Source organism: Rissa tridactyla, chromosome 2 (assembly GCF_028500815.1).
Source record: "Rissa tridactyla isolate bRisTri1 chromosome 2, bRisTri1.patW.cur.20221130, whole genome shotgun sequence".
Lineage (NCBI taxonomy): Eukaryota > Metazoa > Chordata > Aves > Charadriiformes > Laridae > Rissa > Rissa tridactyla.
In genome coordinates, this window is record NC_071467.1 from 37,063,402 (window position 1) to 37,089,291 (window position 25,890).

General features: G+C 41.2%; 1 protein-coding gene across 12 annotated transcripts in view; it reads right to left on the reverse strand.

Moving 5' to 3' along the window:
• SULF1 (sulfatase 1) overlaps positions 1-25,890 on the reverse strand; it is a 141,469-nt gene that overhangs the window by 16,825 nt on the left and 98,754 nt on the right. For all 12 annotated transcript variants that reach the window (XM_054192614.1, XM_054192603.1, XM_054192612.1 and 9 more), the window contains 6 exons: positions 18,190-18,340; positions 17,005-17,180; positions 16,318-16,446; positions 15,999-16,055; positions 14,881-15,010; positions 476-692 (listed from right to left, as the gene is read on the reverse strand). In XM_054192614.1, the coding sequence (XP_054048589.1) occupies positions 476-692; positions 14,881-15,010; positions 15,999-16,055; positions 16,318-16,446; positions 17,005-17,180; positions 18,190-18,340 (860 nt within the window). The remainder of the gene's footprint in view (positions 1-475; positions 693-14,880; positions 15,011-15,998; positions 16,056-16,317; positions 16,447-17,004; positions 17,181-18,189; positions 18,341-25,890) is intronic.

The window sequence follows — 25,890 nt, forward strand, 5'->3', positions numbered from 1 at the left end:
CCCGCTGCTGAGCTGCCGGAAAGTTACAGCCGAGCAGAATTTCAGTCCGACGGCAGTCACAGCACGGCAGTGCCTCAGCTAAAAGATATTTTTGGGATATCATCAAACAGCATGTGAATTCAGTGTTAACCATGCAAAAAAAACCCACTTGCTCTGGCCGTTTTAGCAAATCACGGCACTGATTCATCCGCGGATGCCGCCAGGTTGTCATGTCTAAGCAGCGCGATAGGTGGCCCCAGAGCATCACCACCACCAGCACCAGCCTAAAGACTATTCCTCACTGTGATCCAAGGGATAAATATTGTTATGACTATTATTGCTATTACAGAGGCAATTATGTAGAACTTGACTGCCAATTACAGATGTATTCATTAGACACAGAGGTGGTAACAAGAGCGTACTGGTAAACTAACACTCCACTAGCCATTTCCCCCTGCTCTTTGCCTCGGAGTCCAAGAGATCAGATAACACTTACTTTGCGCATTAGGGTTTCTCAAGAACTGTCTTTGATTTTTCCTTTGGGTCCTGCTGTTTCGGTAATCAGTGTCTCCACAGTTGCAGTCTTTGTCTTTACCGCTGTATCCCCGGGAGTGAATGCTGCGGGTCCTTTTTCTGATGGTAAGTATGTCGCTAGGTACCTTACATTTGTGAATTCGAAGTTTGCCAGAAGCATCCTCTGTGCACTGCCACTTCTGTGAGAGAGAGAAACAAAGATGATTTCCCAGCAGCCTTCCAAACCCCTGCTACTTTCAGGTGGACTGTAAAAAGAGACAGGCAAATCTCTTTAACAATTAAGCAGTCCTTTAAATAACAAACTGAGAAGGAAAACATTTTAAGGGACTGAATTCACTCACATGCTTCTGAACATCTCTCTCATATGCTAGGCAAACATAAGCTTGAATGAAACCACTGCAAATCTGCATAAAAAATTACAACCCAGCCAAAAAAGATATATAAATCAAGAGCATCTAGACTAAACACATCCCTGAAAGGAGCAAGTAAAAAGTCTTAATTTACTGAGCCACAGAGTACAGCTGTCAGGGCTGTTTCTACCATCTCTTTTTTTCATTGAAAAAACAAACTTTGTGTCTTTGTTCTGTGACTTGGAATATCTAACACGGTAGAGGGGAAAATAAAAAATCCCCACAGATGAAGAATTGTTCAGTTGTAGAGTTCCTTGGCAAAGAGAAGGATGAATTGTGGATGTGATCTATGGAAAAATACATAAACCACTAACAACATGCAATTTATCTCCTTACCAGTGGCCAGAGGTAGGACCTGCACCGTAAGACATGCCCCTGCAAACCATGCCACTCAGACCTGCAAATATTTTTGGCTCTTTATATTTTGTGTGGGAAGGGAGAAGCCTGAAAGCGCAACACCCCTGACCACCCTCCCTACAACCAGCAGGTGCAAGAGAGGGGCAGAACCTTAGGGACAGTAAACAAATAAATTAGCTTGGATATACTCCTTTGGACATCTAAGTCTTGAGACTGAGTCTTGAGTCTGATACAAAGACTTGGAAGAAAAAGGTGCAGTCTGGAAGGAACACCTGTAAAAGGCATCGTACACATGCTGAGTATCAAAGCAAGTGTGGGATAATGAGAGGAAACGGAGTTTTTTCCAGCTTGTCTGCACAATATCTGTCTGACTTGATTATCAACATCACTGAACCAGATGGAAGATTCCAGGTGGATTTTTCCAGTGGATCCCACTGTCCTCACATTTCGAATTAATAAGCAACTGGGACTTTAATTTCTCTTCCACACCAAACTGTCTTTAAAAAGCAAAACGTCGTATTTCAAAAAACATGGATAGGTGCTGACAGGCCACAGCTCCTTTGCCCATGCCTGGAGCTTGCCGTATAAGGCTGCTGGGTTATAGCTGGCACTTGTAACACCCGACACAAGCTAAGAAACCCATGAAGATTTTAAGTCAGTTGTAGTCCGAATAACAATAGGGAGAACTAGAAATAGCCATGTTTATTTATAATTGGAATACAACTATAAATGGCTATTACGCAGTGAGCTTTGTTCACTTGTGCATCTTAAGCCACAATGACCAGACTTTGCATACAAAGGAATTAAGTTTGGCTGGATAGTGTAGGGAACTAAACTCACTAAAGCTGCTGATAACTGGAACCTGTTGGTTGCAGTTTCAGCTAAGTTTCTCTATAATGTGTCCTTTTTTAGTTCCCATGACTGAACAGTGCAGCCTTCTCTTGCCTCATTGATAATAGCAAGATGGCTAGATGCTGATCATAATGGAATCCCCAGCTTAATTTTTGAAATGGACACTAATATCAGAGCACACAGAGTTCGGTAAGTCTCTTCCATTAACTAATGACTGCTCTGGACTGTTTTGGCGGTGCTGTCAAGCTGACTGAAGAACTAAGGAAGAAAATGAAGCCCTAGGTAGATTTGCTGACCTGATAACCCAAGGAGTGAGCTGACGTGGCTCTGAACCGCAGCAGCGTGAGAGCGCTCTCCGGCCCAACACACGGGCTGAGCTAAAAGACAGATCCCATGCTCAGAGACCTTGCCTGTGGATGGGCATGACTTTGAGCCCAGAAGAGTAAACTACGTGTAAAAGGCCATAGGCCTCCGCACAGCTGACGGCCGCCTGAGAAATTACACTCATGCCCAGGCTTTCGGGGTAAACCTAGACCTACAAGTGACAAGGTGGCTTTCGACAAGTAAATGTGCCTGAGAGCTAGAAAGCTTTGCAGGATTTGGTTCTGCACTAGCGCGTGCGCTCTTCCTATTGCAGTAACAGAAGATTGTTACGGGATAAGAACTGACCGCACCACTGTATTTCCTGTGTTTATGGGGCACACGTTAACATTTATAAACATATGGCACTAGTTTTTAATGAGTCTCAAAAGCACCACTTTGAAGTAAAATAAGTATTCTCTTTGTCTAACATTAATTATAGCAAGAGGTTCTAGGAGTGGCTTCAGTAGCTGTTTAGATCATTTTTAACAGTATTATGACTAACATTGAAACAAGACTCTTTGTGTCTAGTACAAGCCAATAATAGTTCTCTATTTAAAACAGGGATTAAATGTGATTCAGTTCCTCTTTTTTTTTTTTTTTTTTTTTTTAATTTTGCTTTAAAATGTGTCATTATAAAGATGCTCCAGAGTTCTAACATGGAATTTTTAGACTAACTTTCCTGATTCCCTGCCCAAGCCAGCGTAACTGGGCACTGAGCATGTATTATGCAGTAAGTCCTAATGGTCCTTCTGCTCATCTTCAGATCTACAAAATGCATTAATGCACTTAAAAGAAGATTCTGACTGACGCGCTGCCCCTTCCCCTCCCCTGTTTTCTACCCTCCTTCCTGTTATGAATACCAAACTATTCTTTGAAATCCAGGACTATTAGGTTTGGTTTCTCGGTCCCCATTTCTCCATCAATACAAAAAATATTGGCACATACAAAAACTAAATATGTCTTCATTAAATTTTAATTTGTATTTGTTTTCTTATTTTCCCCAGTGTTTATCTTCCTTCTCATGGCAAAGTTTCACAGGACACCTAGCCGACCTAATGATCCACTGTTGCCATATGAATAGGGATAGTCCCTGCTCCTGTCTGCACGCTGACTCAGGAACAACTGCGCCGATTTATTCTCTCCCTTGGTAGGAGAAAAGAGGACTAACTCAGAATTAAAAAACCCCACAGATTAATGGGAGAGGAAAAGCAGGACCCTGCCATTTGGCTGCAACAAGCCGTTTTATCATTTCAGTCATGTTGTGAATCTTAACCCGTGTCAGCCTTTTTCCCTGTCCTTGACTCATCTTTTCTTTCTTTCATCTCATTTCATCACCTACCCTCCAGCAATTAACTCCCTCTCACCTTAGCTCCCCCCTTCCAGTTTTCCTTTAACTTCAGAGGGGAAGCGAACATAGAAGAAGATCCTTAATACCCCCACGCCGATGCAGTCTTGAAACCCCCCATCTGAAAGCTGGTGGGACTATGCCATTTTACTGGTTTACAGCTGCCCCAACGCGAGCGGGGTCTGTCCTGCACGTGCGCCTGAGGCCCCAGCTGGCTCCACATATGGTGACTGCCCAGCCCTTCCCAGAGCAAATTGCAGAGGCAGCTTAGGAGAGGTAAAGGTGTAAAAGGACTGGCCATCCTATGAGGAGCGGCTGAGGACTTTGGGCTTGTCTAGTGTGGAGAAAAGGAGGCTGAGGGGCGACCTCATGGCTCTCTACAGCTTCCTGAGGAGGGGAGGTGGAGAGGGAGGTGCTGAGCTTTTCTCCCTGGGATCCAGTGATAGGACACGTGGGAATGGTTCAAAGCTGCACCAGGGGAGGTTCTGACTGGACATTAGGAAGCATTTCTCTACCAAGAGGGTGGTCAAACACTGGAACAGGCTTCCTAGAGAGGTGGTCAATGCCCCAAGCCTGTCAGTGTTAAAAAGGCATTTGGATAATGCCCTAAATAACATGCTTTAACTTTTGTTCAGCTCTGAATTGGTCAGGCAGCTGGACTAGATGATCATTGTAGGTCCCTTCCAACTGAAATAGTCTATTCTGTTCTGTTCTGTTCCCCTGCTCAATCTCTTTCCTTCCTTAATGCATCCTGCAGCGTTCATCCCTTTCAAGATGCTTCTGCCCTGCTTCTGTGCCAGGGGAGGTTCTGACTGGGCATTAGGAAGCATTTCTCTATCAAGAGGGTGGTCAAACACAGGAACAGGCTTCCTAGAGAGGTGGTTGATGCCTGTCACTGTTTAAGAGGCATTTGGACAATGCACTTAACAACATGCTTTAACTTGTGGTCAGCCTTGAATTGGTTGGGCAGTTGGAGTAGATGATCGTTGTAAGTCCCTTCCAACTGAACTATTCTATTCTATTCTATTCTATTCTATTCTATTCTATTCTATTCCACTCCACTCCACTCCATTCCACTCCATTCTATTCCATTCTTTGGGAGCTCAAGCTACTTTAATCTCTGCCAAACCTGAAGTTTAAACACAGAAGTACACGTGCCTGCTCCTTGGTGGGGAGGCAAGCACCAGACTGCAGCCAGACTGCAGCAGGAGCTTTTCCGCAGATGATGTCATTGGCATAATGCATTTTTTTTCTGGGGGTAGAAGTTTGCCCTTATAAAGTCATTTCAAAGGCAAAGGGGAGCAAATGGGCCGGTTGAAAGGGTATTGTTCATACTTGGTGGCTTTGCTTTGTGCTGCTACTGGCAGGGTTCCTGTGACTTAGAGCTAAATAAGCAAGACAACAGCAAATGACTTGATAACTACCTTGTGTCTCAATTTCCTGGTATTAATCAGTTTGTGCCACTGCCTTAAAATTAAGTAAGTCTGTTTCATTGCTGAATATAATTAAGGCATAAAATATACATACAGCATTGTGATGTGCTGCTCTGTAAATACCCACTTAAGCAGGATTTCAAATCAACTTTGTTTAGTTAATAGGCTGTGACAGGTCTGAGAGAATTCCTGCCCCCTTATATAGAAGGGAAATTAATTAGACAATTCATGAAAAGTGTTTTAAGAGTAGCCAAGCTAAGGGTTTCTATGAAATGTAATTACCCAGTATTTGCAGTAGACACTTCAAGTGTTAAATATCTTGTCAGATTTTATCACAAAGCTATGAAACCCTGAAAAACATGCAACCGGAAATATAACACGGCGACAACATTTTTACAGGTGCTTTTTCATTTTGGTAATGTATAACTGACTTTGAGTATTATTGCTCAGCCTAGGGAATGTTAAGATAAGGCATAAAAAGGGAGACTTCATGAATTTAAACATCTCCCCAAGATCTCATTTCCCTTTTTTCTGGTTTCGAAAAGTATGATCTAAATTTGAAAACAGTTTAGATGGAAATACTATCATGGGCTGCGTATGTGCTATTAGCAGTAGCCAGATCAGCCACAGCAGTCCCCAGCCAGGGGACCTGATGTGATAATACCAGCGAGGGAATCTGATTCAGGGCTGTGCTACTGCAGTAAGAACCAAATCCTGTTTTTCCTTTCTCTGCGCCATTCAAAGAGGCCATGTCACACGGTATATCGAAAAGTGCCCTGTAATTAGTTGGTTATTGTAAATAGTACAGAGCACCAGCAGTTTATTTCTGCTGAACTGGACCTGAATGCTGAGAAATGTTTAGGGGCCAAGGCCATCTCCTCTATGCGTTCCTGCAGGGTGGTCATGAACCCTGGTCCTGACCGAGGCTCCTAAATGCTCCTGGAAATATTAATCTGTGTTGTTATATCTCAGTAGTATTTGAACATTGCACGCGAGTGCAGCTGTTTAATAGGGATAGTGTGCCAGGTTCACTCAGGGAATTTGGAATCGCTGCAATTTTTCTGAAACAAAAATCTCCTCCTTTGTTTTAGAACTGGGTTGACGCTGCCTGTAAGGGCAGATCCCAATTTTTGCACCACTCCCTCATAAGTGGACCACCTTCTATTGAATCATGCACAGCTCCAGAGGCTACTGACGTGAATATATTCAAAGATAGCTATTTATATACAGCCTTTGTCCCTGAGAAAGTGTTTCTGAAACGTGGAATGGTCAGTGGTTCACCAGATAGGGAAGCAATTTGTCCTGTAAGAACTGATGTAATACAGGGGGAAATGTATGACAGGGTTTAGAAATACATTCAGTTAAACGCACAGGGATAGAACTGGAGGAAAAAAAAGAATAAAGAAATTAATCACTGTATAACAAACAACTATATGAAAATTGCCAATTTTGGGCTACTTCACAGGGTTCAAGAAATGGAAGAAAGAGAAAATAGCCTAGGAATTTTAGACTACACAATTTTGCATTCTTGACATATAGACAAGACTGATTTTAAGTATCACGGTTATAGCAGTTCTCTAGTTTATTAAAAATGCATGGACTGCATTGCCAGCTCTAGAAGTGTAGGCACTTAGGCTGAGGTATCAAATATTTCATCTCCATAGCATTCTCTACCAAATCTGTTAGCTTGTCTGTAGTTATAACTCAACATCAGCAGACTCCTGCTATTATCCAATATATGTCCACTCTCAGGTGCAAATAGGAACCAATGAAAAGGATAAACCTAGTCTTTCAGTTTTAAATAGCAATACCGATAATAATCCATTATTATAGGGTCATATACATTTAATTTGCAGAGGACTTAGTTTATACTATATTTCACTGGATACTTTAAAATGGAAACTCTGCAAAAAGAGAACCTTAAAGGAATACTACAGAAAGTGCTAAAAATGATTATTGCATCATCTGTGTTTCCTGTCTAAACATTTTTGGTACATAAAATTGCTTCTTAAGGTGCCATTCTACCAAAAAAATCGGTTTGTTAGAGAAGACTGATAAGATGGTGGTAAAAATGCTGAACACAGTTGTGCCTTGAAAGAGCTGAAACCAGTGAAACCAATCTTCTTAGACTGGAATATCTCTGGATTTTATCGAGAATAGAACTGGTACTTCAGATTAAGAATTGCTTAAATTTGCAGAATTGTCAGATCTGGAAAAAGCTGCCCTCTGTTTAATATGAAACTTAAATATTTAGGCTGAAATGTGAAATATTTAGGCTGAAATATGAAATACCATGCTTTGAACGATTATTTTTAGAGATAAAGGAACTTATCTTCATATTTGGTTTTAACTCATAAACAGAGTGGTATTTTAACAAGGGATATCATAAATTCTGGCAATTCTTATGAATTCTTGAGCAACTAAGTTGCAGGCTTGTTTCTGTCAACGGTGAGGGATGACTCTACAGGGTCTAAAGTGAGCAATAGCTGCAAGAGCTGTTCATGAAAGCACTGAAGTATGTACTTAGTTTTAAGCACATGACTGATCCCAAAAACATATGCTTCCAGTTAAGCCTGTGTGTAGATGCCCTGCTGAATTATGACTAAGAAAAGGTGGTATCAATGGGCAGATGGCGAAGAAGAGCCATCTTCAAACCCATGGTCTGTTAGAACAGGTTGATCACCAGCGTCTTCCGACCCCTGCAAGCATCAGGAGGTTGCTCTGAAACCGGGAGGATCCATGAGTGATGTTTATATGCCGTATCATAATTTTAGTTGGGTTTTAGTGGGTGCTCGGGGTCTGGCTGTCAGTGGCTGGCCAGACATCTGACACTTCTGGCCAGCTCTTACCGGCTTATGTGTTTTTATTCATACTCCACAGCTGGTCGTAGAGCTGACCTTTACAAATGTATGGTCTGTGATATTTATTTTATGAGAACATAGATACTTGAGCCAAACCAGACTACACCTAATAAGCCCCATTCTAATTTCCTTTACAATATTATCTGTAAGCTGATGGATGGCAAGTGTTCTTTTAGCATTATAAATAGATGTGCTTTCGACTGAATGCTGATATGATACTGTGATAAATACGAACAATAAAATTAAATTCTTACGCTGGATTTTTAAATGGCGAAGGATAGAAATAAGAGGTATGTACTGACTACATAACATGCTCTTTGAACCAGAGCCAGAAGAATCTTGCACATTTACCGCAGAGCTGATGCTTGGATTTAGCAACACGTCTCCAGTGACTACCTGTAAAGCCTTAAATCACTGTAAAATACATTGAGACCTAATCTAACTAAAATCTCACTGCGCAGTTCTTCAGGCGTATTCTCCAAACAGAACATTAGTTCTTTAGGGTGGTTTTGGGATACACTTCCCCAGGAGGAAACACAGTATTCTGCGTCTCTAAAGCTGAAGTGCATGAAAAAAGAGCACAAGGGAGGTTAGCGGCTATGGCATTATACCTGTCTAGCTCGGTTTGAGTTCATGGGCATGCATGTCGTGCAAAGACGGGCAGCACGACGCATTTTTCCCTTCTGCCCACTGTCAGTGCTCGTTGGAGCTGGCAGCAGACCACGGATCTTTACAAGTTTCAGACCTGTGCTGTTCACAAACTGGCAGGTAGCGCCGAGCAGATGGTAGGAGATGTATGCCCATAAAATAAACAGACCTGTGTCTGGGTTCGGTTGCTGAGTCATCCAACCTAAGAGCTAAAATTTTAAACACAAAGCGTCACAGTCCTCATATTGGGAGGGTGGCTTCCCCCCTCCCACCCCCGTTGGGAAAATTTTGAAATAAGGTTGTGCTTTTGCTTTGTGTAATTTTTGTAAGAGGATAAAAATGCATGTTTGGCTATGGATTTGATACTGATTATAAATGATGGATTGAACAGTACACTGGAGACACTCGGCCTATCAGTCACAAGACCTCAAATGGTAACTGCTATCTGGGAAACAGTGTTAAGCCCCAGAAGTCAAAATTATGGCTCAGGAAAATTCCTATGACTCAGACTGCTGGAGAGAAAAAGAATAAATACTTATGAATTAACTCAACTCATTAATTACATGTTTAGGTAAGGGGAGAGAGAAAGAAAAAGTATAAATGAAAACACAGTTAACATGCTTTTATTTGATATTTGCTAAGTATCCAGAGGAATTTCATGGGTGAGAAGATGGAGTGAGTTCAACAAAAATAACCTGCCAGAGGATTTAAGAGCAGCTTGCCTCTAAACCTCCTGAACTAACATATATTCTCATCTCAGGTTATTTCAGTGGAAATCTGAGAGGAGATTTGTGTCATGATAAGGTTGTATTAATCCAGAGAAACGCTTGTTCACATGCTATTATTTCTGGTCTATTGGAAAATTAACAAAGTTTTAGTTGAAAGTTCGTACTGATTGTTTCCCATTTTAAAATGACAGCAGGGGTAGCAATGTTGCAAATGAATAGATATTTCTATACTGTGTACCTTATTACGGTAAAGCTGATAGGGGAAATACGTATCAATGAAATATAAAACCCCCCTGTAAACAATTTAAGTGCTAAAACCCATCAATAGTCACTACTAAACCAACTGGGCTCAATCAGGTGATCTCAGTAAGTTACACCACATAAACTGGTGACAAATTTGGCATATAAGCTACAAAGGAAACCTCCTGTTCCCATCATAATTTCTTGCAGTGGTCTCCGGGATGTGAAAGAGGGACTGCAAAGGAAACTTCTACCCTGCCCCAAGCCCCAAAGATGATCAAAGAGCCCACCCCACCACTGCTCCCTTTGCAAGGGGAGTGAACCTGGCCTGGGTGCGATGGGACCCGCTGCGTTGCGGGTGAGCACAGGTCAACAGCTGGGGCAGAGCGGGAGCCGAAAGCTAGTCTGTGTCCAAATATCATATCGGCAGGTGACCCATAACTCACTTACAAGATGGACAAAATTAACAGCACTCCCCAAGTTATGAAGCTGAGGAGGAAGGAGAAAACAAGTCCAGGTATTAAGCAAGAAAAAATTAAGAGCATGTGCAATTTCTGGAAGGAACATCTGGAGGTCATTTAGTCCAACCTCTTCCTCAAAGTAGGAGCAACATTATTAGGTTTTGAAAGTATCCCTGGATGGACCTTCCATAGCCTCTTTGGGCTCCAGAGGTTAATCACTCTTATGGTACCATTTCTTTTCCACACACCTAGTCAGACTTTCTCTTGTTGCAACTTCTCTGTTGCTGAGCACCTCCAAGAAGTGCCTGGGTCTGTCTGCTCTCTAATTAGCCATTAGTTAGTTGAAGGAAGCAATTAGATTCCCCCTTTGCCTTCCCTTCTCCTGGCTAAACAAACCTCTGCCCCTCCTCAGTACTTCCTGACCATCTCTGGGGTCCTCCACTGGACTTGCTCCAGTTTACCAAAGTCCCTCTGCTAGTGGAGGTCCCAACCTGAATGGAGCACTCCAGCTGCAGCCCACAAGCACCAAGGAGAGGTGAGCGCTCACTTCCCATGACCTGTTAGCCGTGCTCTTGCTAACGCAGCTCAGCAGGCGCCGTCCTCTCCTCTGCAAAAGCTCACTGCCGACCCAAGTGAATGACCGCCTGAACGTAACTCAAAAGTGAACATATCCAGGCAGTTGTGCACATCTCATTTCTGATATGTTCTCAAGGAGGTGAGTGAACTTTGGGAAACTCTCCTCCCATAGCGGGGATTATGAAAAAATAGCAAGAGGAGCGTGCTCTACAATGAAAGAGGTGCAATTTGTCAATGGTGCTAAAAAATTTAAGTAAAATAAAAATCATGGTGAAATTAGTTGAATTTAATTTTGCGTATGTGTTTTGTAACTATTTTTTCTTTTGGTAATCCCTAAGCCTTACTGATTTGCAGCTAAATACAATCTATAATATAAGTTTCCTATCCCTTTTTGTCAAACACTCATTTACAACTTAAAAAACTATGGAATAATTATAGCAATTATACAGATGTTTAATATTTTTTTTTCTATTTTTTATGTTTACCTGGATAGACTTTTGCAATAGAAAAAACCTGAAATTTTGAAACTTATAATTTAAAAAAATGTCTTTACTATGCTAGGTTCTTTTTTTCCCCTTTTTGTTTTTCTTGTTTCTTTTTTTTCAGGCTTTTTCTTTTTTTTTTCTTTTCCTTTTTATTTTTCATTAGACTTTACTTATGAAATACAAAATAAGCTGAAGCAATTATTTTCCTGAGCACCACATCCTTGGAGATTTTGGAACTAGCAGGTCTCAGGATCACACCTCATTTTAATACACGAAAAACAAATTTTCTTCTTTTTCAACTCCCCACTGTGTTCTCCATTTCAAATGAACTAGATATTGACTAAAGTAAATTAAAATGAAGAACAAGCTCTAAATGTACTAGACATTACATTGGTGTATTAATTCACCAAATGCTTATTCTTAGTTCCAGACATTTAGCAGCAACTTCCCACAGACCAGTAACTTCATTATTTAAAAATCTGTCAGCAATCACTCATTCTGTGAAGGTGATTTTAATTTAAGTGATGTTAACAGCAACCGCTTAGAGTAAATGTAGGAAGTATTATAAACCATCATAATTAAAATGAAGATTTTTTTTCTATGCATTCATCTATGTAATTTAAATTAAAGATACTAATCTCAAAAGATAAAACCAAGTTAAGACCCACATAACAATATTTCCTTTTTCTCTTTTCCAAGAGGTGCAAAATGACTAGGGGGAATCTGCTGGCAGAACCTCACGTTGAACTACGATGCCTCATATTGCACATCGAAAACCATTTGGGCTACAGTAAAATGATTTGGCCTATTAACTTTTAATTTTCTTTAAGAACTTTTCTACATGGAAAAAATCCTGTGGACACTTATTTCACGCTGCAGTGCTTTGCTGATATTCATGTTATTTCCAGTGTTGCTCTTTAAATTCACACCCTTCCTATTCGACGTTGAATTTCCTGTGAGAACTGCATATGGCCCATCCCTGAGAGAGAAATTGTGATCGCTCTGTCTGATGGGAGGTTTCTGTGGGCATGTTTAACTTTGTGCCATGGTTTGGGCTGGGCTGGCCACTAAAAAAAATGACAGATGCTCTCTTTTACCTCTCTCCCCTTCACCTATGTAAGCATTACAGGGGGGTTAAAAAGGCATCCCTGTAAGAAGCCTTCCGGATGTTAGAAGTATCAGGGCTAACTTTGGTCCCTTTGCTTAAGAAAGTCGTTTATACACACCAATGGCTAGGTCTGAAAATTGGTCTTAAAAAGGTCAGTTCCGCCCTGTCCTTCATTCAGCCATGAGGGATGGCTGCTGGGCTCTGTGGAGCCAACGTATCTTCTGAACTTAAAGGACCTAAATGAGGGGATCATAGGTGGGAGAGCCGCTATCAAGCACCATTGCTCTTGTAAGCTCCTTGCTGACTCAAGGCCTTCTGCCTCCGCCCTTTGATCAAATGGGATTCACCAATATGGGATGGAAAGACAAGTCTACCGCAGTGGGCTGGGAACGCGGCTGTGACCGGTGTTTTCTACTGCTTCAGGTGTGATATCTGGTCAGGACACTTAACCTTTTCTATTCACACGTGGAAAAGTAAAGCTATTCCAAGCCTGGAGTTTTGGCTTAAGAGGTAATAAATATAAGAAATAATTGCAAAGAAAATATTTTGGTATTTTAAAACTAAACATTTTAGCGTCTAACAGGCTAAATGACTCCATTGATCTCCCGTAGTTTTTATAAAAATGTTCAGTTTTTTCAAATTTAATCTCTATTTACAATGGCAGTGTTTGAACTCCTGAAAACTTTGCTCTTGGCTGACTCTGTGATATTGTGTATATCCCTTCAAAAGTAGCCACGTTTAAGGAGCATGTGTGAGGTGAGAGCTGTGGCAGAGGACCTGGCCGAGGATGTGCCAGCCAAAACATATTCCAGTCCAATCTGGGATTAACCGAGATTTACTGTAACACTACGCTCTAATGAACGAGAAGGGGAAAGGTAGGGACGGAGCATTTCGTTAAGTGCGCGAGCTCTCCCCAGCGCCCTCCGGTTTGCTGTGCGCAGCTCTGCCTGCCCTGGGTGAAGCACCATGGGTGGCTGCAGATGGAAGGGGAGCACAGAGAGGCTTTATGCTCCCGTTCAAAACAGTTTACCGATATTCCAGCATCAGGCCTATGGCCGGCTGCGGCGGTCTGAGCAAACATCTGAGGGAAAGGCGCAAGCGCCTGCCTGGGGGAAATCGCCTTACACTCCTGCGGGGAGGTGTGTGGGGACAGGGGTGGAGGGGGAGGACGGCAGGGAGGCTGTGAGCCGCTGCCTGGGGCCCCCAGCGTGTGCCTGGTCGAAGGTGGTGTCGGTGGGAAGGCATAGAGCTTCCCTCCATAGCAAAAAAAAAAAGCTCCCTCCCAGTAAATTCAGCTCCATATGTTACTATAGGTATAGCATTAATTCATAACAGATTGAAGAGAATTTGGTGTCAGCCTCACTATGTCTTAATTTATCTCCCTCCCTGTATACACACTACAGAGCCGCAGGTACAAGCATACTAGTCAGGGGTGTAGTAACTTCTGGTTTTGAAAGCAGGCAATTAGACCTTTGTATCAGTCAGGCATTACACTGAAATCATTATGGCTACAAGAAGAAAAAGTAATGCTTGGGTATGGGTATCACTGTCTGAATCCGTACAGTGACCTTAAACAAGCAAGTGTTTCTGAGCAAGGAGACCCTTCTATTAAAGGTGTTTCAATATATTATAAAGCATGATGATTACCAAGTGTGTTGTCCAGTTGTTCATCCCAGCAAATCACAGAATCACAGAATGGTTCAGGTTGGAAGGGACATGAAAGACCATCTAGTTCCAACCCCCCGGCCCTAGGCAGGGACACCTCCCACTAGACCAGGCTGCTCAAAGCCCCATCCAGCCTGGCCTTGAACACTTCCAGGGATGGGGCATCCACAACTTCCCTGGGCAACTGTTCCAGTGCCTCACCACCCTCACAGTAAAGAATTTCTTCCTAATATCTAATCTAAATCTCCCCTCTTTCAGTTTAAAACTGTTAGCCCTTGTCCTATCGCTACAATCCCGGATAAAGAGTCCCTCCCCATCTCTCCTGTAGGCCCCCTTCAGGTACTGGAAGGCTGCTGTAAGGTCTCCCCAGAGACTTCTCTTTTCCAGGCTGCACAACCCCAACTCTCTCAGCCTGTCCTTATGTGTAAGCATAGGACTCACTAGTTTGCTTCCGTAATTCTGAATTAGCCCAGTGAGTACAAGCTTTCACTGCTCAAAAATCTTCTCTCCCTTATTTATAATTACCATTGAATTATCTTGCATATTTAGCAATACACTGTGTCTGTCAAAGTAGTCATCTTCTGTTATGTTTGAGCATGGGATTTTTACTATGAACCCTGTACTGGAACAGCAAACTAAGGACCAGCCCTCCAACACCTTAAATTGGACCATTGCTTACAGCCATTTGTGTCTGGTTTTCTTCACTCTGAAGATATTCAGAATAATGGTCTTTAGCTATCTTCCAAATGCCATAGTCTTCAAATTCTTTTGATCAGTAGTGAAAAATAGGTATTCCCCTGTGTTACATGGAAGACTGCAGTTGTTTGTAGCTTACCTGTCCTGGTTGTTCACAGGCTGTCTGGTATCTTGCTTGTTGGCATAGTTCTTTTACTCTCTCATATTTTGGTAGTTGATTAGACTGCTGAGTGTTTTTGTTGGATTCTTCCTTCTTGCGTAGAAATTTGCTTTGAAAGAAATAAAGTTGACTATTTTAGGTACATTCCTCTAAACTCTGGAGATGATTAATTCACCTGAAAAAGCAAACCTACTTGAAGATTTAATGTCTTCTCAGGGAAAAAAAATCCCCACACTTCCTTCAGTGTAGGTCATGTAGTGAAAAAAAGGCTCAGGTGATTTGCTGGAAATTACCCAAAGAGAAATAAGGGCTGCTGAAATATATCTAACTGATACAGTTCAGCACCATTCATACATAAATGTATGTTCTTTCACAAAGCAAAACACGCTGAAGCAGTACTCGGCTGGCTGAAAAGCCCAGATGATGAGACTTAAGGGCTTCCATACTCATTCGGCCCTACCTTGGCTATATCTTTTATATTACAATATGTCTTATATGCACTGTTAAGTGCTACATCATACAAGATTTTCATAATCTGTAAAGTGCCACACAGAAATTGCTGTAAAATTTTTACTCAGAGAAAATTTTCACAGCAGTAATTGGCAAGGTGAGAGGGCGTAAAGAGGTATCAGTGAAAAGAGGAGCAGTTACGGTCATAAATCTCATTTACACATAAGTCTTTGCTTAGCTGGAACAAAAATAAAGAATGTTTCCAATATGTGATGGAAAATACAAAATCAGTTGATAAGAGGATTCTGCACAGCTGGATTTGAAACAGATATTTGAAAAGAAAATGAGTCAGATGATGATGTAAATGGTCACAAGTACGATGTTAGAGAAAGAGGAGGTACAGGCTAGGAGAGTCGCCAGAAAAGTATGCTTTCAAATTTCTTCAGAGGCAGGGATTTGGGAGAACAGCCGCTTGCAAGGCCAGTGGTGGGAAACTAGGAAACAAATCAGGCCTGTAAGTTTGCTTGCAAAATTTACTGCTTTGCTGACCATAAAAAGGCAGAGGAGGGACCAGAAAGGAAAGCACGTCCAAGAGAGTGTTCACAACAGGCAGGCTCTCCCAAAACTCTCTCACCCCTAATAATTACCCTCTTTCCACCAGAAATGTGTCACGCCAAATTTTGGTCTTCTTGTTTGTTCGAAACCTGAAAGCAAAACAATAATATTTACTGCTGGCACCCATATATAGCACTGCTAGTGTTAACAATTTATTTTTGAAAAAACACCTCTTCACTTATATATACCTGCAGTTTTATAGATGTGCTATTTAAGAGACTCTTCAAATGCGAAAGCTGTGGTCGTTGGCATGACACAGCTCATTTTCACAGAATCTTTTTCCACTAGGTTGTTGATTTACTTAGGTGTTTTCTTCTGAACTGGCTAAAAAAAAAATATGCTGGGACCCACCTGTTTCCTGGTCTCTCCAAGTCCAGAAGCTTTAGGACAGATTTGCCATCCATATCTGGAGGTGTGTCAAGTCCTGCTATATCCAGAATTGTTGGAGCGAGATCAATGTTGAGAACTATCTGAGGCACTCTGCAAATCAACAGAAAAGGTCGTGGTTGTCATGTGTTCAATATGTAAGTCTTCACATTCTCTTGGAAATAGAATGGTCATTAATGTTTATCAGGGCTTTGAAGATGTAAAGCTCTACAGAAGCGCTAAGTTTAGAAAATCCCCTTTGAAGGCTATGATTCTCACGACGACAGGCCAGTACAGCAGACTGTCATCACAAAGAAAAAGCTAAGCACAATAAAACAAGGAGGTGCAGTAGCCACAACTCTTACCTCATTGACAATGAGGGCGTGACACCATCCCTTCTTCTAAACCACAAGATGAACAGTAAAGATGAGCACCTACTTTTAAAAAGCAAAACCCAAAGCCTACAGGACTACACATTATATGACCTTCTCATCTGCATCATAACTTATTAATAATATACAAAATGAAAGACGTGCCTCTTTGTAAGACTCATTGCTCTACAGTAATAGGACATCCTTTATGAAATGAAACTAGACAGAGTGATAATTACATGCTCTTAGAAAAATTTTACATTAGATTCAACAGCTGTGGTAGAGACATAAGAGAACGTACACTGATCCCGGCTCTACACTTGGACCACGAATAAAGAAAGGAACTCGAATATCAAAGTCATACGGCATTGACTTCCCCTTGACCAGTCCAAACTGCCCGATATGGTAACCATGGTCAGCAGTGTAAATAATGTAGGTATTCTCCAGTTCTCCCATCTCTGTAAGCATTTGGTATAACTGCAACACAGCACAGGAAAAAGTCTGAATTAAATGCAGCAAAATATGTTTTGTGCATAATCATGTATAACCGTAATTTTACTTCCGTAAATACACAGAACCAAACATGACATCGATGAGGTTGTTAAAAGAGACGTTCTGGGGATGGGCATTTTTACATCTCATCTTTACTGCGCTGTTAAAAAATTCAGCTTACAAGTTTAATTTCACATTTGACAGAGAGGAAAATTAAACAAGTCCAGAAAATTAAAATAGCAAAATATGTTAACACTAATATGGTTGTATCCGTATGTCCAAAAGTCATTGTGTACTCAAACACAGCTTGGGAAAAAGTCTGCTACAGCTTTAGGGTGAACGGTACTCGTATTTGATTTACTGTGTTAGTCTACAACTTTCTCATTCCTTACAGTTGTGGGCTTGGGAAAAGGCTGTAAATTTTTATTAAAGTTTAAAGAAATGTCTCTGGGGGAAGATCTTTGGTCATGGTGCTTGATTTTTGAACAAAAAGTCATGCAAAGTACACCTAATAGTTCATGTATCACGTTACCTATAATTAGCTGTACACTGCATTGCCTAACTTCTGCAAACACCAGCAGACTGACACCTGAGTTGCTGTGATTTGCCAATTCCCAGATTTCAGCTGAAGGATGAACTGTGAAGGGAGTGTGTGAAATGAATAGAAGTTGTCGTGTGTGCACCTGTGTCTATCCATGTGTACACACAGGTGATGCATCTTCTGTTAATACCAGGCTTTATATTAGGCCCAGTGACTTTTTCCTTTTTAAAAAATCATCAGCTGATTCACCCAGCGATTGAAAGAAGCAAGCGAGGAGCTTGGCACTGTGTTGCAGACAACATAAACAGAATTCATTTCTACTGAGAATATGTGGAGTAATTCTTTGTACCCAGGGGCTTTCCCCAGGCTGCGGCTTGTGAAGGTAAAGAAAGAATTCATTTAATTTTGCAACCGACTAAAAAGATTGCATTCAGAGTAGTTTCTTGAACTCACTCTTTCCATAGAGTCGTCAACTGACATCAGGGTCTGAAGTCTTTTGCGCTGCAAGACGTTTGTAAACTCCATGTGGATAGGCAGCATGGGCCCCGTGTACTGCATGATCCAGTGCTTATCCATGTTTGGTGCGTAGTTATAGCTGGGAGTGCTGTAAGGAAAAGAAAGGATCTGAAAAGTTGTGCAGCATCACAGGCCTCAGAGGAAGGTGGGAACTCCTCTAGCACAGGAATAGCCAACAAACAGTTAAATCACATATTCCATGTAGTAGCTGGTATTCCGAATGTAAAATATCACAAACATCCCTTCAGTGGCTTCCAAGCTTCATTGGTTCCTACATTACTTCCTCAACATTTTTTAACCACTTGCTTTCTGAGCTTTCTTTCAGGCTCAAATAACACTACTAGATCTGTAATCATTAGAAAAGGTCATCTGAATGATGCATCCTATAAAGATAAGTAGAAAAATTAAGAAAGTCAGGCATCAAAGATTACTACTTCCCCCTAGTATCATGTAAATTGCCCTGATGTTTCCAGTGGGGAAATTACCTTTATATTAGCACAAGTTCAATGAAACTCACAAGAAAGTTATTTTCCTGTGGGATAAAGAAATTTAGTAGTAGGTACTGAGATAAGAACAGTAGCTCTGGTGTTACCAGTTTTCAAGAGGCTCCAAAGAGCAAAAGCACTGATTTTTTTCCCCTCCCCATCACCAAAGGTGAGCGCAAGCATTGCCAGGACCTGAGTGCAATCCCCCTGGGGCCGCCTGCCTGGGCACAGGGTCAGCTCCGATAGGAAGCCATGCTTGTGGCCTTGAAGGAGAAAGCTGAGAAGGTGCTGCAACCAGCGCTGTTGACTCCAGACCCCCATTCAGGCTCTATCACTTGCCTTTGGCCCTCACATGAGCTACATCCCGGTGATGCTTGGTGATGTGGTAGATGTGCAAATTCTGCCCATACCAAAATAGCATTTATTTATACACTAAATCCAGTTGAGGTGCTATTTTTTGTGTGTGTGAATACGAAGAACGGTGCATTACCAGTTTAACTGGAACTATGACAACAATATTGAACTAATACTGCTATCGATGCTAGCGCTAAGAAGAAGTATGGCACAGAGTCCTACTAAAGCAAAGAATGATGCTTTAGGAGTTTGCACAAACATCAAAGGAAAGATTTAAGACGGGTGTTCTATCCACAGCCAGTGAATTTTTGAAGGATATCATATGAGAAACAAGAATACGTTCACATATATATCACCTCTGAAGAAAAGGTACTGCAAAAAATATGCCCAGTAAATTTGCTGTACAGTTATGCACAGTACAAAAGCTTTCCATTAATCCTGTTTTTATACCTAGCATACATGACAAAAAAAAGGTGAAAAGAAACCAAACGAAATCCATGTCCTGTAACAGTCTCATTTACATATGACCACCTTCCTTCTCTAACACTTGTAGAATCGAGGCTTTGAGAATCTAGGCTTTGCCATTTTGATGAAGTTCTTTGGTTTTTATTTTTTCCCCTGTTCTAACACACTGCAGTATGATACATGTATCCCAGCATTACCTTTAAAAAAGAAATGAAAATAGAAAATGAAAAAATGGTGTATGATCGGAATGATTTGATTCCTATGTTTCTCTTTTCAGTTTATAACCAAAATCCAATTCAATATTAATTTACTGTTTAGATACTGACAATTTTAATGTGCGTTATGCAAAAGTACGTTTTCCCCACAGAAGTGTTTAGGTGTAGTTGTCCTTTTGTAAAAGGTAGCACTGAACAATATCAGAACATTGTATACTGATAACCTTTGACCAGTCCTTCATTCAGCTTTCATTTTTCTTGACATGGTTGTACGTGATCACTGAATGGTGTAAGCATTTGATTTTACTGAAGCAGTTGATTTTACTGTATCTGCTATAGTATGGAAAACCTATAACTATATATTCCGAGGATAAAAATTGTCTGAATGGGAAAGGTAATAGACTGATAGTCAACTGCAATAAATTAATGGAGTCCACATTTTTGAGAATTTAGGGAGAATTTGTGAAGTACATATGTTTCTAGTATATACAGCTCATTTTGATTAACTTACTTAACAATTATCATCAATGGAAAACAGAAGTGAGACAATGGTAACACAGGATTTGTGAACGTTTCCTTGAGTACTTCCTTCCTAAGATGTATGGAAAGGTTAACAAAGACAAACATAAAGTGAAATTCCTTTTCTGCTGGAAAGTCTTTCATTTCGGGTTGAAAAGTCAAAATTTTGACATTTCCCATGGTAGAAATCTGATTTTTTAAAGGAATGTTTATATTACCACAAAATGAATGAAACTGAGCCCAGGAGCACAGTCCTCTAGGTCGTTGGCTAGCCAGCAGCCCTAGCAGATGGACTGATGGAGCCCTAGACTTTGAAGAAACAAGTCTTAGGAGTTTTGGTCGCCTATCAGGTATCAGGCACGTTGACAGAAAGGAAGGATACTTCCAGCGCAAACTTTCCTCTGCTTCTTTGGAAGTTTGTCAAATGAGATTTTTCCCATGAAAGAGCTCAGTTTCGATTAATCAGTGTTTTCCAGCAAAACCCTGGGTTTATTTTTTTTTTTTCCAGCAGACTCCTGAGTGTCCCCGCCATGGCGGGATGAGGTGGCTGTGAGCCGCGCTCAGCCGGCAGCGCTGTGACAGCCTGCCGCTGTGCCAGGAAGGAGAGCCAGCTGCTGAAGCAGGCTCAGGTCTCACGTTCCCAGGCCATTGTCAGAAGCCTCCTCCGCATAATGGATAGTCTTTAAAAGCAGCACTCAAAGGTTTAGCGGGGCGGTTAAAACCTTTCACAGACACTTCCCAAATGCATTTTGAATTTTCTGGGTGAGAAATGCAGTAGGCAGAGAGTGAGCAGAATTTTCCTCCCAGGCAAGTCAAGGAACAGGACCTTCTGCGAAATATCCAATGCCAGTGGCTGATGGAGAAATGTGAAATGGGGGCCCAAAGTGGAGGGGAACGAGTGCTAGGGAAGAGACAGAAAGGAATCCAAAACGCCCACAGCTTGTCTGTGTTCCCTGCCCACCCCTCTTTGTTGTACCTTGCAGAATTCCACCGGAACGGCACTGCTTGCCAGGCACATAGGTGAGAGATGACCTGACATTGCCCTCACATGTCTACCTTTTGTGGGGGTAAAAAATGCCACAACAGACACAACAGAGGTGGATTCTGGGGAGAATGTTGCTGATTTCTGAAAACCTTTCCAAGCCAGCAGACTTCTTCACCGTCGGTAATAACTGTTTATCACAGCAGTAGGAGATATCAGCTAAATGTTCAGCTGTTGTTAGCCCTTGAAAGTCATCATGACACGGTCTGTCACTGTTTCTATTCTTCCCTTTTTGGGAACAGCTTTGGTCTGCATTGACAAGTACTACTGTAAAGTAACACAGCCATCTACATTTCCTTGATTCCTCCTAGCACTGGGAATACTGGATAGAAGAAATGTACTGTGTCTTCTATTGCCTTTTCTCAGTCATGGAGGCTATCTTGTCTTGAGCCCATTTGTTGATCCATGATCAGCAGACCGTGCCAGGTACCTCATCATTTTCAGGTTGTCCATGGCCTCTAAGCCTGGCAAGGAGATCACCTGCCTGTCGGTCTTTGCTGGGCTTACCCTGAGCAGCTCAGATGCCGCCCCAGAGTTCAGTAAGGAGCAGTGTCCGATTTCAAGGTCAATCTTGCTAGTTGATCAGCAAATAGTAAAGCACTTAAACCTCTGAATGTGTGCCCGGAGACTGACTGAGAGTTCATTTTACATGTTACGAAAATAGATAACGTGGAAAAGTGCTCCCCCACACGTAGGATGGTTCTAAAATGACCAGCAACATACTACATGAATATTAAATCTGTAGAGAGGGTAAGGATTGAGAGAGGAAATGATTACTCTACCAAATATGTATAGTATTTATCATTCTTGTAGGCTATACTACCTTGGGCAAAATCTAGGTCGCTCAGTTGCTCTCTTACATTTGTCCAACACACACTATGCAGAACTTCCTACACAGAAACTTCTCGGCACTCTGTCACGGGTCTGTTCTGGCACTGGGCAGGACACAGGAAGATGTCAGATTCATAAAATTTCAAATTGATACCCCCAGTTTAACTAACAAAAAAATCCCAAATGCCTAACAGTAACAAATGCTGAACCCAGTCAGGCACTTTCCCATAAACATGTTCTCAGAATGAGAAAAAAAATTCACCCTGAGATTTTGTAATCATACACCTATGTGAATAAATTTACAGAGAAATCATCCCATTTTACATGCATATTTGAAAAAACCGAAAAAGTAAAACAGTATTAGCCTTCTCTAGCTTTAGATTACAGTCTCCTCAGGAAAGGGCTGAGTTGTGGGGTATGAGTTCTGTTAGCGTTTAACGTCTCTGCATCAATGTCCATTGTTTTGCTTATGCCCTATCATGGAAATTGCAACCACTGTCTATTTACCACCTGTTAAACAGCAGCAGGGAAGCCCACAGTGGTGATAACAAAGTGTTCTACAGGTTATGGAAGGAGTAGGTTATCTATAAGCGCTAGTACACTTTTCTCTTTAAAGAAAGATTCACCATGAAATTATCAGTTATTTACCGGCAAGCACTGGTTCAAATAGATACCTAAAGTTATGTTGGGAGGAAAGGAATTATATTAGCATTCAGCTTTGTCGCTTGAGTCCAAAAGGCCTCACTAACCTTCAGCCACATGAACAATCAGCATTCCATATCATACATTTGAATTAATTTTACTTTATTTGTGTATTTAAATTTGAAGTTTAAAATAGGCAATGCATCTCATTTGGTTTCTAAGGTACCACAACAACTTTAAGTTAGACAAGAAATTAAAAAAAACAAACCAGCAACCCCAAACAATGGATGCTTGTACTTGAGGACCTATTGAAATGGGACCCTCAAAGAGCAAATCAATCAGGAATGAATTATCCTATCTTCTACTAGTAACTGAACTGTTTTTTGTGTGATATTCAATGAAACACATGGAATGAAGCCCTTATGCAAATCATTATTATAAAAAGATACTTTGCAGGTTAAGAAAAGAATGGGAGATTCAGCTTGGCAAATGCTTTTTACACCGTTGTGGTATCTGCGTGGAACAGAATAAAGCAGGGCACAATATTTTTTAAGAGCTCCCAGAATTCAGTGCAACTTTAAATTAACATTTGTTTTCTAAAAGTTTGATCTAAATATATACATTTCCCTTTCAGATGGGTTAACATGGAAAGAAACAAGCATATTTACATTTGTTCAATTGCTCATACTAAAAACCTGCCTCTATTTACAATCTCCTAATTCCCTCCTATTTTTATCCAACAAAGGAAAATTATGATCACAAAAATACTGTCTAAAAATGTTGATTGTGAATAATTCCATTGAGTTCTCAGGGGTTTTTATCCCAAAAGTGTTTGGCTAATCTGTTTGCATTGGGAGTCCTCCAGTTAGTGAAAATAATAAAGTACTTATAAGCCCCAAGAACATCTTCTTTTCATAAAAATAAAAGTCAACAACATTTTAAAATAATACCTATGGCAAAACTCCTTGTGAAAAATGAATAGTTTCTTTACAAAACTAACACCTATATTATTCTTTGAAATATGATTAGCAAACGTTGCCTAAGTGGTCATGTTTCTTCCGAAAAAGAGTAAATAAACAGAAGAAGCAAATCCTTTGTTTTCAGGGAAAGGAGACTTCCGGTTTTAGACACTGTTCTTGGAAAGCAGGAAGCCTAGGTTCCGGGCAAAATTAAAAGTCAAAAAAACATGACAAGTGACGTGGTCAGTATTAATGTGAAGTTGAATGTCACCGTTCTGGGTCTACTTTCCCTACCTTTTAAAAGATGAATCTTTTAAACCCAGCGATATTTATATATCAGGGGATGTGAGGTATGAAAGTTTCACCCCTGAAGTGTAACACAACAATAAAGAAGAAAAAAAAGTTGTTACCCGTTAAATATAACACCTTTCTATTTTAGGAAAAAATATTTGTTGCTGATGCAGAAGTTAATTGGGTAACTAAAATCTTCCCACATTTCTATGTCACACTATTTCTTCTAGTCGTGTTTAAAGTCACACTCGCAATGACGTACGTGGTGATTTTGATCATTTATCTCCAAGTCAGGAGCCTAAGTGGGCCTCAGGCCAGCTGTGAGGAGACACACTGACATGTCAAGATTTATTACTCATGCAAATGTGTGATCCTACTCTAATGAGTAAGTGTCCACATTACAAGAAATACCGCTGTAACTGGCAGATGTTCGCGACTCAGCCTCAGTGACTAGAAGGCACCCTGATGGCACCCCTCTCACACCTCAAATTCGCAGTTAAGGCTGCTCTGGGGATTTGGAGGTGCAACAGCATTGCTTTTCATGCTTCACTACTGCAAACTCACTGCTACCTCCAGACCTGGTCCTTCAGCACCTTTCATACCATCTTTAAATGGAAATTTAAAGTTCTGCCTTTCATACCATTTACTTTTTCTCACATTACCTTGGGAAGCTTTCCGCTCTCTTCCCAGGTACCATTTCTAGCTGCTCCTCCTAAGATATTCAGCGTGGCAATAGGATTGCTTCCAGGTAACCATAAAATCTGGTTGTCAGTCCTCCTGCCAGCCCAAGGATCTTTAACTCAGCACAGCCAGCAGTGTTTCAGATCTCCATTTTTTACATTCTTCAGTAAACCTGCCTCCCGCAGATTTTTGCTTCTAATGTTTGTTTACTTCACAGCTTATAAACAGCTTAGATCTGATTCACATTTCCCCTAGGACTGGTTCACACTGGAAGGTAAAGGGAAGTTAAAGTGCCAGAGGCCCTGAGCATAACTGAGAATTCAGTCTTTCATTAGAGCATCCTTTGAGTCAGAGCTTTCCTACTCAGCCGTCTGATGGAACAAGATTCCCCTGTAACAGCTGCCAGGGGCACCTAGAGAGCCACCTCTTGTGTCGTAACTTCATATTTAACAACAGCATTTCCAAAGGTCTAGCAACCCTGCACCCCAACAGACGATGTTCATTACCACAGCAATAATCCATGTATTGCCTTCATCTAGTACATCTTCTCCAGTCCCATTTTCTTCCACGGAAATAACTTCTGGGCATAACTAGAGGAAATGCATCAGTATGATTTATTTTCAGAAAATATATCACTCATTATGGAGACAGCAGCCAGCATAAACTTTCAGAAATATTTTTAGGTGTCAGAAACAGGACATGTTTTAAGGAGAGGAGAGGTGGGAGAGTGGGAGGGTGAATGGATGCTTAAAAACAATAGAGAGTGTCTGCTGCTTCCAGTATGATACAGTCTGTTAAACTGGAGCTAATGAGAATTAGCAGGGTTCACTTAAAATTAATGATAAAACAGCGGACACACCATTATCCTTCTTCTCCTTCTAAGACTTTTCATGCCGCTCCAGCAGGCTGTTGTGCTGAGGAGGACAGGACTGTAAAGTAATGATGGTATGTAATTCTTCCTTTTCTTTTTGGCTTTGATGGGTTTTTCATATATCTTATGGACGTTGCTGCTGCATTCACTTGATTTTCTTCTTTCCACGTTGTTAAGTGGGGAAATGAGACCAATGGACACCCCCATTTGAGGGCAGAACTTTCCCTGAATGGGAGTATTTCCTGGTGTAGCAGCTCCCCTCTGCATACACGCTGTGGAAAAT